General features: G+C 34.5%; 1 protein-coding gene across 1 annotated transcript in view; it reads left to right on the forward strand.

The window, feature by feature from the left end:
* Positions 1-14,298, forward strand: part of GAD2 (glutamate decarboxylase 2) — an 83,540-nt gene that overhangs the window by 23,652 nt on the left and 45,590 nt on the right. Inside the window, exon 8 of the mRNA XM_052000633.1 lies at positions 5,072-5,151. Within this exon, the coding sequence (XP_051856593.1) occupies positions 5,072-5,151 (80 nt within the window). The remainder of the gene's footprint in view (positions 1-5,071; positions 5,152-14,298) is intronic.

Below are 14,298 nucleotides of genomic sequence, written 5' to 3' on the forward strand. Positions count from 1 at the left end.
ATTACCATAGTTAACTAACTGGCTTTCAACTTTACAAGCTAATTCTAACTTGCTTCCATTTCTCCTTGAAACTGAGTATTGGCACTGAGTCAGTGATACTCTCTGGGAGGCTCTGCAGAGATTGGTCTTTATCATTTACATTAAGAGCTTTCATGAGGGTTCAGAGGGATAAGAGGTAAAGGAAAATGGTTACTATTGCCTTTTTTGACTTAGAAAAATTATTCTTGGGAGATGATGCTCTATAAGAGTTTTGATTCTAGCCAAGCATCTCCAAATGTAAAATCTTTTAAGCCAGAAAAGAATGGCAGTTCCACTGGGCTCTGAAAGACATAAATTCATTGAAGTTTATATAACTGTAGACTTTTAGAGTTGTAAAGAACCCTAGAGACTCTCTTATTCTTAGTATATTAAGTGAGAAACTGAATAATGGAGAAGGGAAAAACTTGCTCAAAGGCACATAGCTAATTAGTGATCGAGTTGGGACTAGAACTGGCCAAACTTAGGTATTCCCTCTCAGGAATTTTGTTCCCCCTTTTCCAGCCTCAAGTGCTTGAATGTTCCCTTCCCTTCCCTTCCTCTTCTTCACCCTTTCTCTACTATTAAAGTTTTTCTCAGGAAAGGATCTAAAAATCCTTTCCAGTAAGGTAAAAATGGCTGTTATGTAGTTTATTGTTACCTTACTTGGGTAAAATTTGAATTTAATAGGAATTTCAAAGCAGTATAATTTTTAGTATATTTATAATACACTTTATAATTAAATTAAAATGATAATTTTAATTTAGACAAGGGCACATTTTATGTTTATGTTTATGTAAATGTTTAACAACAGTCTCTGGGGGAAGGGGAATATGCCTATGACATAATTTTAAGTTTCACTTACATTATTAATATTTTCCCTATTACCTTCTTATATCTAGACATTTAACAAAACAAAACATTAAATTCCAGTTTGTAGCATTTGCCATTTTCCAAGGTGTGAATGCTCACTCTCCAAATTTAAGGACTGTCTCTCTAAGCTTGAGCAGGTGCCAACACACTCCTCCAGAGATTGCTCTTTCATTTAGGTGCTTATCACAATTCAATAGACTATGCATCAGAGATTTAAAGCTGTACTGAAGGATACCTATCCCAACCCCATTTATTTTATAAATGAGGAAACTGAGACTGGAAGAGCAGAAATGTTTTGTCCAAGATCACAAATAGCAAATATCAGATATAGAATGTGAACCTACCTACATTGACTTTACATCAAGCCTTCATTTCAGGGCAGCTTATTGTCCAGTTCCCTTATAAGCATCCATTCTAGTTTAAAATCTTCAGCTGTCTTCTTATTTGGAGCTGAGAAGTCCAAGTCAAAGTTATCTTTTGCTCTAACATATATTTAGGGTACAACCTCCAATAGGTGACTACAGATTGCTAATTAGTGCTGGTCTGAAAACCAATAGTAACTTCACAGCCGCGTCTTCCTTTCTTTCTTAGTATTGTCTACTCTGAATTATTTTGATCTTTTTGGGAACATGACAAGCTATATTCTTTTTGAATTACAATAATTAGAACTTAATGAGCCAGACTCTCCAGGGGATAAGATTCACCCCACTTGCAAATCATGTAGTTTAGGATGCTGCAATAACTTATTTAGTCCATTGGAGGAGGGTTTAGTGAACTGAAACTATAATTTATCTAGATTGTTGTTGCTAACCTTTCCCACACGGGCAACTATTTTTCATTTTCCCAAAAGTACTAAAAAAAGTCTCAGAGGTGGAAGGAAAAGGATGGAATGGGAGAAGGAAAAGCTGGAGGTAATTTTGACCTGCAAATCACTAGGAGGAAAGGGGACAAATTGATCTTAACAAGTCAGTCAGTACATGAGTATTGACAATGAACTAAGCATATGAGGACTGAGCCCTGAAAAGGAGATCTCAGTCCCCAAACCAAACAATTTGAGGCTTCAAGACAGAGCAATTGATCATAAAAAGTCTTGATTTAAGTCAGGACTTAACCTCTTCTGTGTCAGAGACCTCTTGACAGGCTGGTGAAAAATTTACACATCATTTGTCAGGTAATGCTTTTAAAAGCATAAAAAAAAACATAGTATTACCCAAAAAACTTTGCTTAGATACAGTTAAAATCCCTAGTCTAAATGATGATTTTAAACTGTTAATGTAGCTTTCCAAAGTGCCTAAATTATAGACTGGATGGAGAAGCTGACATACCAAGAGAATCTGGCTCAATATGGTTTCTCTCTGAGCTCTCTACAAATCTGACCTATTCTCCTACTGGCCTCAGAAGGGAGAGAAGATTTATTATCTCCATTAAATGGATGAGAAATAGGCTCTGCACTCCCAGGCCATCAGGCTGAATGGAACCTCGGAGGTCATCTTATTCCATCTTCCCTCCTCAGCAACAGTGCCCCCAACTACACAAAGCTGACAAGTGCTCACTCATTTCCTTAACTTCCTCAAGCAGCTAAAAATGGAATTACGTGCTTTACTATTAGAATACAATCTTCACAGTCATTACATCTTCATTCTGTGGAATTTAAACTTATACCAAGTATTATATCCAGATTTTCTGTATCCAGGTTTCCAAAAGAATCTTCTTTTAAATCACAGAAATTAGTCATTATTAAGCCTCCATTTTCCAGATAGTATATACTGTTGCTTGAAAAAAAATCAATCAAATATAGTTAGAACAAAAAAAATTAATCAGAAATTTGGTTAGAAGAGAGAAAAAAGAAGTGAAAGAAAAGAAGGAATGCCCAGTACAACCTATTCATTTTACAATGAAGGAAAATGGCACCCAGAGAGATTAAATGATTTATCCAAAGACACACAAATAGCAGAATTAGGATTCTAATTCAAGACTTTTCACCCTAAATCCAGTTCTAAAAAAGGCTCACTGGGTGCTCAAACCCAATAGACACTCTGTTCCATTATTGCACAATTGTGATTGTTGGAAACAACTTTTCTTTCTGTTAATTTATGGTCAGACTGTTTGTAACATCTATCTATGGAGGTTTGCTCTGCCCTCTTGGGTGCCATAGGAAAAAACATGCTTGTTCTTTCATATGCCATCCTTTGACGTCAACCAGCATGTTTTCCCGTATCATTCTCTTCTCTAAGATAAATAGTCTTAGTTCCTTCAACTACTTCTTGGTGTCTCTTCACCAACATGACTTCTTTCTTTTTGATATACTTTTTCATCAATATTTCTTAGAAAAAGCCATACCTAGAACAAAATACAAATTCCAGGTATGGTAAGAACAGAGAAGAAAGAGTTAGGCTATTTTGTTGCCTGTATGGTTTGGCTTTTCCTTGTTGGTTAATCCTCTGAGACCTCCAGAATGTATATTTTTACTTACAGTGCATTAGGAAAGGTCTCTCATTTCTCTGAATGACTTTCAATAACTCTGTCTTTTTTTTCTTTCCCTTACTGAAAAATTAAGCCAACGTTGAATATTTTTCTCTCTTTTTTCTTTTCTGCTTTCTCCTTTGTCCATTTCCAACACCAATACTTTCCTCCATCTCTGAGCTTTCTATTTTTCTATGTGTATTTATTTCCTCCAATTTGTATTATTCTGCACAATGATCAATTATACTAAGTAATTGGTCTTCTTTTGAGAGCACCCATTTGTTCTTATTAGAGAGATTAAAATTCTTCTTCCCATTGACCAGGTGCACTAGATCTCTTCTTTATCACAAATTGGCCATTTTACAGCTTAATATTTTCAAGCCTTTTCATTGAGGTGAGCTATCCAAGACGTTCATGCTTGCTGGAGTGCAGCTGGCTCCCTTTGACATGCATTTTCTAAGCACTTTCCCAGTTATTAACAAATTATGGGCAGTAGTTTCCCCTTTGATGCTTTGCTTTCTGGGTCAAAACATACATCAGATATAAATAAACATAAATTAAAATATCAGATGTAATTCAATATAAAGGGTACTTTTTAGAAAAGATTCTTAAAACCCTCCAAAATTAAGTTTTATTTTTGTTTTGTTTTTTTCTCTTGAGTTCTTATGTATTTTGATAATATTTTCCTGCCTCTAAGAACTTAAAACTGGGAATAACAGTCCTGTTTATCACTCTTCCCCCACTAAACAGTACTTTTTAATGACAGAATTTGGCCTTTTAATTATGCACTACTGCCAACTATAGTAGAAATGTGATTTTTTCCTGCTTTGTTAAATTCAAGACTTAGCTGTGACAGCCTACCTTGAATAGCAAAGCCAGGCATTCTTAGAGCTAAATGTAGGCATAAGGAAGGAAAGAACACCTCTTGGAACTGTAACTTAAAATTCCAGTCAGGAACGTCATGAAGATTTAAATTGGGGAAACAGCTCTTCTTTTGGACAGCTTAATGATCTGTAGTTAATAGTGAAAGGCTGATGGGCAGATGCATTACAGCTAGGCTTAAGTTAGCCTTTCTGGGCTCTACAAATTATAGCATTATTACAACCATTTGAATAAAAAATCAGATTCTGAGTCACAAGCCAAAACTCATTCAAAAATTGGTCTTTAGCATCAGTGACTTTTACTTTTGTCCAGTTTCCTTGGTAGCCAATAAATTCATGCCTTTTCCAACCCCATTTTCTAGTCTGCTGGAAATCCCTTCATCTGAGAAGTCACTTGTGAAGTGACTGGCCCCTCTCATGGTACTGGGATGATGTATGCTACGCTTAGGGCCAAATTTTCTCCTTGGTTGAGCACACCCAATTGCACTGAAGTCTCTAAAAATTGATTTGGTTCTCCCAGTGGCAAAATTGGGGGTTGGTTTGTGTGTGTTTGTGTGTCTGGTCATGAAATATATAACTTCTTGGATCCAGTTAGCATATTATTAAATCTTAAAAGCAAGATTTGTTTGGAGTCATTGTCTTGTGTTGGGAAATAAAGGTCATCTGAATTTCCTCAGGGTCATGGAAATTTCCTAGGAAAAAAAACTCACTGAAAACTGTCACATACTCTCAGTCATTCAAGGATACAGAGGGACCTAGCAGAGTTCAGAATAGATAGAAAACAGGGAGATGCGAATTGAATATTAAATCACGACTGATCATAAACATGCTTTTTTCAGAGTCACTTTTCAGTAAAGAAGGGAGCTGCAGCCTTGGGGATTGGAACAGACAGTGTGATTCTGATCAAATGTGATGAAAGGTAAGCATGAATTTCCAATCCCTGTCCACTGACATCAATAAATTGAAATCTGCCTGGCCAGAAAATAGATAGAAACTGGGACACAGGAGCAGTACTTCACTGCTCCTTTTTCAATCTTCACTGACATCAGGTGTTTGTGGCTTTGATGTTGGGATGATATTTAATATCCACTCTCTGAGGGAACACCATCCATGTGCTTCAGTGTCCCTGAACCTTTCAAAAGTCCTAACTGAATGGAAGACTTCCTTCTACATTAATACAAAACAGAGAGTATTCATCATCTGAGCCTTCCAGCAATAGCAGGTGATGTGAAATTGGAGTTATCGTGTCGTCATCATCTTATTAATGAAATTATGTAAATATGATGGAAGGATTACAGATCACATACACACTGAGCAAAAAGCAAATGATGTCCTCAAATCTCATCAATTCTATGATTTTCTTAGTTCATTAAGGAATGAAACCAAATAACTCTGGGAAAACCTGTTATAAATAGAATTTGCCTTTCACAGTAGTTCATTCTGTCATTAGAAAATGTTATTATATTTAGAAAATTATTTTTAAAACTTCCACAAGATAGGATTTGAATAAAGAGAGGGGAAGAGAAAATCCAAACAAATTTTTAAAAAACATGAATAAAAGCACAGAAATAATATGGTAAGTGAGGTAAGTATTAATACCCCTATTTCACAGTTGACAAAACTAAAAAGTCAGTGAACTTCAATGACTTGCATATAATCATAGATGGAGACTGGACTTGTGATATCACTGATTACTAGAAACTCATGGATGAGGAAACTCCCAGCTACCAATGTGAGAAGGCACTTCTTCTGAAATTTATAAACTAGATATTTGCCTATGGTAAAGACAGATTGAGTGTCTTAACACTGCTAGTAATGGGTTCAGAAATGGATCTTGAACTCAGATCTTCCTAGCTCCAAGACCAGTTCTCTATACTCTATACCTTAATATGAAACAGATAGTATATGTGAAGGGGAGAGTTAGTTCATTATACTTCTTTGTATTTTCTTTGACTCTCCTAAAAATTAAAACATTCCCAACATTCCATTCAATTTAGATTCAACAGACTTTTAAAGCACCTACTGTGAACAAAATCTTGTTTCTAGGCTGAAGGGATACAGTGATTAAAAAAAAAAAAAAACACGCATTCCCTGTCTTCAAGAAGCTATCATTTTACTCGAAAAAATTATTGGGTTTTCAGTAGAAAAACCTTCCCATTCATTCAAGGACCTGACCCAAAAAAAGGAGGAGAATAATAGATAAGCAGTTATTTGAAGGAAGAAAAGTTTGAAGGACTGAGTTAAAACAAAGGGGGAATAGATAGCAGAGAAAATGACAGAGAAAAAAATTTAACTAAAAATAATAATAAATTTTAAATATAATAATAATAAATATTTTAAAATAAGTAAGGATTAAGAGAGAAAAGAGGAAAAAACAAAGATATATTTCTGGCCATTGGTAATGAATATTTATTATAAGATTTTTTATATTAATATATCTTAGATACATTATGAATTTAATAATAACATAAAGCTGAGGCAATATAGTATATTTTATTATATTATATAATATGTAATATAATGATTATAATCTAATGGCATAATATATTGCATTATAAAACATTTAATATTGCATATAAAGCATAATATTATATAATAACATAATGTACAATGCTACAGTATACAGGTCTGACAATAGAATCAGAAAAGCTTGAATTTGGTGTCTGACTTTGAAGTTCTGGGTTCAAAGTCTGCCTCTGACACATCTTGGCAAGTCACTTAGCATCTCAATACCTAAGCAACTCAATCTCTATTAGAGATGAGTTGCTGATGATCATAGGTAGAAAGAGTTAACCATATTGATGATATCCCAAGTCGCATCACAACAAAAAATAGATCTTCCAGGATGTTGAATTGCTCCACTGGGGAGAAATTATGGATGACTGAAGATAACAGTCTCATAGGATGAGAAGGGTTATCATCTGCAAGGCTAATGATACCATTAGTATCAAAGGTCCACTGAAATATCACAGCATGGAAGTGATATCCATGAACTTAGGAATAAATGTTCTGATACAATGTCATTGAACACATGCCATTTGGAAATGACAACCAATGATGTTTCAGGAGGGAATCAGGATAAGGAATTCCCCACCTCCTCAAGAGCTTTTCCCAACTTGAAGTTGATAAATTAATACTCTCTCCCATCTAGACTTATTGGAATGATAGGATGGAATCAGATCATGGACTGCAAAATCTAAATTGTTGGTTCTAGGAAGGACTTGATCAATAGTCTTAAACTACTGGAGTTAAATCTAGAACACAATCAAAATTAATGAGAATACTTTATCAGCCATCTTTGCATTAGGTCAATAGTTCTCCAATTTTTTGGAGCTCTTTATACTCTTAAAAATTATTGAGGAACCCCCAAAAGCTTTTATTTATGTAGATTACATCTATCAATGTTCACCACATCAGAAATTAAAATCTCTTAGAATTATTAGAAAAATAGTTTTGATTTAGCAAGCTTCTTCAAAAGGTCTTGGGGATAGAAGGAAATCAGGATTTATTAAGCACCTGTTTTTTAAATAATATTTTATTTTCCCTCCAACTATATGTAAAAACTGGTTTTAATGTTTGTTTGTTTTTAATTTTGAGTTTCAAATTCCCCTCCTCCTTCCTTTCCTCCTCTCTCCCTCTCTGAGAATTTAAGTAATCTGATACAGGTTATACATATACTTTTGCAAATATCTCATTGAATCTTCACAACTACTATTATCCCCATTTTGCAGCTGATGAAATATCATCAAGCAGGCAAGTTACATGATTTGACCAGAGTCACACAGCTAGTATCTAAAGCCAAATTCAAAGTCAGTTCTTCCTGACCACAAGCTCAGCACTCTCTCCATTATACCACTATATATACCATATACCCTTAGATCTCCTGATCTACCCTTGGCTTTAACTTTTAACTTTACCTTTTTTAACTATGGCTTTAGGCAGATACATCCATGTTAAACCCAGAAAAGTAACTCAGGGGAAAAAAACAAAAACTACCAACAACGACGACAACAACAACAACAACAAAAAAAAAAAAAAAAAAAAGCAAACAAATCAAAAAAAAAAAAAAAAACACTTAAGGCTTTCAGGGAGCTTCAAGCATTTTCTCCTTATCTAGCCACTGAAGGTTCAGCTCAACCTCATCTTGCAATTGGTCTCCCTATGAGTTTTCATCTCTTTCACTGACTCCTTCTGACTGTGCATATTAGCATGCCAGTTGCCAGGTGACAATTTTTTATCTTCCCGGGGGCCCCAAATGGCAGAACCATTTTCACCCCATGTTGCACTGAGGACAATTGATTTGCAATCCAAACAATAAAAGGAACATGTCCTAGTTAAGAACAAGTTGTTCCTTCCTTGGGTTGATGCTTGAAGTATCAAGTAATAAAAGCTTTTAGTTACTTTCATAGTTATTACATTGGATTACTTCGATGCCTTATATTTAGTTGGAATATGATGTCCTTCTAAAAAAGAAGGAAGAGAGGAAATGGGAGGATGGCAAGGGCTTAAATGGATGTTCGCCAGATCATACATATATTTCATCTGATGGCCCATAGCCTATATATTAACTCCAATTTTCTTATTGGCATTTCCTTTAAAATTAGGAATATATTTCTCAGGGGAAGCAAATTACAAACAACTTGGAATGAAATTATACTTCCCACTACACTAAGCCTTTTGAAATAAAAAAAAAATTTAAATATAAAATGAGAAAAAGAAATAGAGGTTTCCCTCACTGATTTGGAATAATAGCAGCACTGGGATATAGAAGAAAGTTAGATTTGTCAAAGAAATGGGTTTATGGTGAAATCTGGAAGGAACCTCAGAGATGATAAAATGCAACACTTTCATTTACTACATCATTTTGTCCCATTTATTACATATGATAATCCAAGAAATAAATAATACGAGTGAGCAAAGTAAGGTAAGGTAGTAGAATTCATTACATAATAATATTTCATAAACATACAATTCTTTAACCTGCAAGAATTAAACAATGGATCTTTTGGAGGGATCCTTACTTTCTTAAACTCTAGGTTTATAAAGATTATTTATTTTGGGCTTGTTGACAATATCTTTAAAGATGGGAAAGTCTTAGTTTGCTTTTTTACTAATAAACTATTGCAAATGCTACATTAAAACAATACAAATTAACATGGTTTTGTCTTATATAGAGTGTAAGGGTGGAAAGAAAGGGGGCAAATCACTATTATATATAACACATATTATATAATAATTATATACTTTATATATAATATATATATTATATCTAAAAAAGATGAAAGTATATACAGAAAAATTGAATGCTTTCTCTGGACAGATTTAGCCCACTGAAGGGGAAGAGGGATGCTTTCCAGGAGACTTAATATAAGAGTAGAGTAGAGAGAATGTTTTTTGAGCTAGATAGTCTTCAATAGACTCCAAAAGTCCATATGATGGAGATCGGGCTTTCTTTAGCTACACTCATATCCCTCAAGCCTTTATTCCAAGTTTCAGTCAGTTTATCTCTAAATCATAACTCCTGGATAAAACATATTTACTTTATGGTTTAAGCAAGTGAAAATAAACTAGTGCTTTTCCTTGTAACTTTTCCAACACATCTTTTTTGCTTTGTAAATTACAACTCCATTACAAAGCCTAGGATTAGCTAAGTACTCAACTTTGTCATTCATGTTTACTCAAACAATTTAAATTCTAAATTATCTGGGGTCATTATATTTGTGTATTAAATGAACTGATTCTGCCCAAAGCCATGATTTCCTCTCTAACACTAAGTAAAGTAGTTAGGTAGGCTCATTAACTCTTTCAGGTCATTAGTGAACTAAAGTACACTAAAGCATGGAAAATCAGCATCAATCGATTTCGAGCAGGACTATGGGTAAACCGTTTGAATGTACTCTTTCCATATGTATGGGCACATTTTTTCTAGTCATTCAAAGAATCACTGAATTTGCAACATATATATGTTGCAAATATATATTGCAAACAAAGGAAGTTTATTATTTATCCTGGAGACAATAGGGAGCCACTTCTTAAACAAGGGAGAAGCATGATCAAACTTGATTCAGAAACCATTCCCTTCATTTTAGAGATGAGGAAACCGAGGTCCAGGGAATTAAGTGATTTTGTCCAAGTTCTGATACAGTTAGTATCAGAGATAGAATTTGAAACCATTTTTGATTCCAAACCCCATGTCCTTTCTACTGCACCGTCTTGCTTTTCATTATGGTGGCAAAAGGAAAGAGCTGAGACAAAATGCAGAATTAAGAAATTATTGCAACATAAAGTGTCGAAAATCTAAAGTAGAGTGGTGACTGGGTAATAAAGATAAGCGAATTGACCAGTGCTTAGATTTAGAAAATAAAGAAAAATAATGACTTAAAGATGACTCCAAGATTCTGAATCTGGGTGAATAGATAGGATAGCAACAAAATAAAACAAATAATTAGACAAAGAAAGAGCAAAGGACTTGGTTTGAGTGAATATAGGAGGTCATGCCCGAAGGAATTAAGATTCCAAGAGACAGAGATGAAGAGACCAAAAAAAAAAAAATTGTGTTTACCTAAGTTTAAAAAAATTACTTAATGAGGGGCAGCTAGATGGCTCAGTGGCCCTGAAGTCAAGAGGATTTGAGTTCAAATTTGGCCTCAGACACTTAATACTTCCTAGCTGTGTGATCCTGGGCAAGTCACTTAACCCCAATTGCCTAGAGGGAAAAAATGTTTAATGTAAGTATTTAATCTTATCTGTTTAGCATTATTTGATGATACTATTTACTATGTATTTCTAGATACATAGTAAAATAATAAAAGGACTAATGGAACCACAGAAAGGAAAAATGAGTAGATAGATGAAAGAGCTTGAAAGGAAGTCATTGACCAACTACTTAACAGTTTTATTTCCCATCTCTTCCATCTCTTCAGACAAGTGACATAAGTTGTCTGAAGTGAGAAGCAAACCTTCAGCTAGAAGGATACAGGAAGATTCTTCAAACTATTACTTGGTAGAGAATAGACAGTTCATATTGCTACCAATCACTTAAGAAGCATTTATTAAGTGCTTATTTTGCTGGGATTAAGTGTTCAAGAAATATTAACATAATTAACCAATTGAGTAAATCAATCAATGAATGAATAGGTTGATACCTACCACAGCACCTCCTTCAAAATGTTGGACAAAGATGCTTCTGTTTGGGACTCTGAATTCCCATGTGTACTTATTTTTTTAATGCCCTTACCTCCCAGCAAATAAAATCCAGCCTGATACTTTGATGCTCATTCATGATATCTCCTAAGGAGCTGAGCTTTTGACTCTAAGAGATCAGATCATAATGTATATACATGGACCTCCTGATTAAGGAAATATTAAATTCAGAGAGCTATTTTCATGTGGCATTAAAGAAACTCTCAGTGAAATGTCAATACAGATCAACCAGTTTAAAGATTCAAATCTATTAAAAAAAAACCTTTTCTAATTAAGGCTAGTAGTAGCCCCAATAAATCAAAAATGGTTACAGATATTGAATGAATCCAAACAGGAAAAATTCACCCAACCCTTCACAAAATGAAGTAGAAGAATATACATAGAAGAACAAAACAAGGCTTGATTCATTCATAAAAAGCAACTGAGATAAAAGATCCCTATAACAGGGTCCAAATTTGTGAGTTGGAACCAACAAATAGTCAACTACATACGTACTTGTATATCAACACTCACTCCCTCAAAACCCAACCTATGATTCATATTGTGAGGTTGATATCTTTCAAGGACTGACAAGAACCCCAATAAACTGGCCAGTTGAACTCTGGAAATGCCATTGATTGAACATCAAAGTATTTGATTTCCACATGGAAAATTGTTCTCTTTTTAAAATGTGACACACATGCAAGAATTTCAAGAGTAAATTACAGTGAAAATTGCATTTTCCAGAGAAGCAGTTTAAGTTCATTGTGATTCTGTCCATAATCATCTCTGCTAAATAGAATTAAGCATGTTTTGAAAACGAAAAGGACTCAAACCAAGACAACTTATCAATTCTTTGATGCTTATAGATAAAAAAAAAATTAAATAAAGCCCTTGTTTTAGAGGATCTTTATCCAAAAACATCAAATATCATTTGGATTTCATATATGTAATATTCTTTTAAAAAATGAACTGTGACCTAGTATTCCCTGTTAGTCTTGAGAACATAATAGTGTTCTCCTTGGAGGCAATAACTCTATTGGGCAAATCATTCAACTAGTCTCCTTCTCCACAGTTCAACTCATTGGATCCACTTCAACTCCTCTGGTCTGGTGTTCTGACCAGTCAGGTCAGCTCCCTCTTAGGTCTACTGCTGGGCAAGTAATTCTACTGCAAGTTGCCAAGCTTCAAATCTCCTCCCCAGACATAGTCCCAGGCAAAGAAGGATTCCTTCTTTTTTTTTCATTTATAAAACTCAAACTTCTCAGAGTTTACTCCTGCTTTAACTCACTCCCTTAGAGAAATTATCTCAGTTTTTAGAAAACAACTGGAATGTGACTGATCTTTGGTCTACCAATGGTTACTAGCCCTCTAATATGTTCAGATTTGATTAAATAACTTATTTATGTTATGTTATATTGTGTTATACATTGTTCAAGTTCTTAATTCCTCATTGTTACCTGCCTTTTACCTTCTGTAATTTCGGAACTAAGGGGGAAATCAATTAATCAAGGGTCAACCAACTCACAAAAGAAATAGAGAGTATGGGGAATAAAAAGTCTGATGGCTCTTTCCCAATTATTTGATTTTCCTCTAATATTGACCCCCTCCTGTTTGAAGTATAAGCCATTGCAAGCCTGTATTATTCATAATTTTAGTGGAAAAAATAAGAAGACATACTCAAATGATTTCAGAATAGATCATTCTACTCTCAGCATTTCCTTTCTTGTTGGCTCATTTGATAGCACTTTTGAAATGCAGGTGTTTTGCCACTTCCTCTTTAATTACAGATATCCTGCTTCAAAAATTATTATGAAAGCCACTGAGAGGCAGTGTTACACTGAGAGCTTTCCTAAGGGTAAGGAAGGCCTGGCTTTCAGTTCTATCTCTTATGTGTATCATCGTGACGAGTATAGAAAAGTGACTTAACCTCTCAGAGCCTCATATTACTTTGAGTACAAGTTATAAGGCAGGTGCTAATTTGCATTGGTAAAGAGAATCTCCTGCCCAGGAATTCTCTGTAGCAAAATGAAAAAATTCAAACTAGACACAACAGACAGCAAGATAGATAAATAAAGAGATAGATAAGAAATAAAGAAAAGATATGTGTATACCAGTGAACACTATTGATAATGGTGATCGTGATGATGATGATGATTCATAATACAACTATTATCCTCATCGCTATTTTAAAGATGGGAAATCAAAGATCCAGAAATAATAACTTAGCAAAATTATTGATTTTTTCTGAGGTTCAGCTTTCTCATCTGCAAATAGAGATAGATAAGAAATCAAGAAAAGATATGTGTATACCAGTGAACACTATTGATAATGGTGATCATGATGATGATGATGATTCATAATACAACTATTATTCTCATTCCTATTTTAAAGATGGGAAATCAAAGGTCCAGAAATCATAGCTTAGCAAAATTATTGAATTTTTCTGAGATTCAGCTTTCTCATCTGCAAATAGGAGTGTTGAGGGGCATTGGACTTCAGAAATTTCTTCCACATCTAAAACCATAAGATATGCAATTTAGCTATTTGTCTGTGGCCATATAACTAGTATGTATCATCAAGAGGGTTCATTCAGCATTTTCTCCAGTAAACCATGCAACCCTTATAGATGCTGTAGGAGCCAAACATGGGATAGTTATTACTCCAATGAATAAGCAGTCTATATGACTGTTCTTCAAATACTTGAACACAGATATTCTGTCCCCCCAAGGTCTTTTCTTCCCCAGGCTAAACATTCCCAATGCCTTCAGCCAATCCTCACAGTACATGAACCCAAAGCCTTTCACCATCCCAGTGGCCCTTTTCTAAGTTCTCTGATTTATTAATGTCCTTCTTAAATCATGGTGCCCAGAACTGAAGACGA

The sequence above is a fragment of the Antechinus flavipes genome, chromosome 5 (genome assembly GCF_016432865.1).
Source record: "Antechinus flavipes isolate AdamAnt ecotype Samford, QLD, Australia chromosome 5, AdamAnt_v2, whole genome shotgun sequence".
NCBI classification, from domain to species: Eukaryota; Metazoa; Chordata; class Mammalia; order Dasyuromorphia; family Dasyuridae; genus Antechinus; species Antechinus flavipes.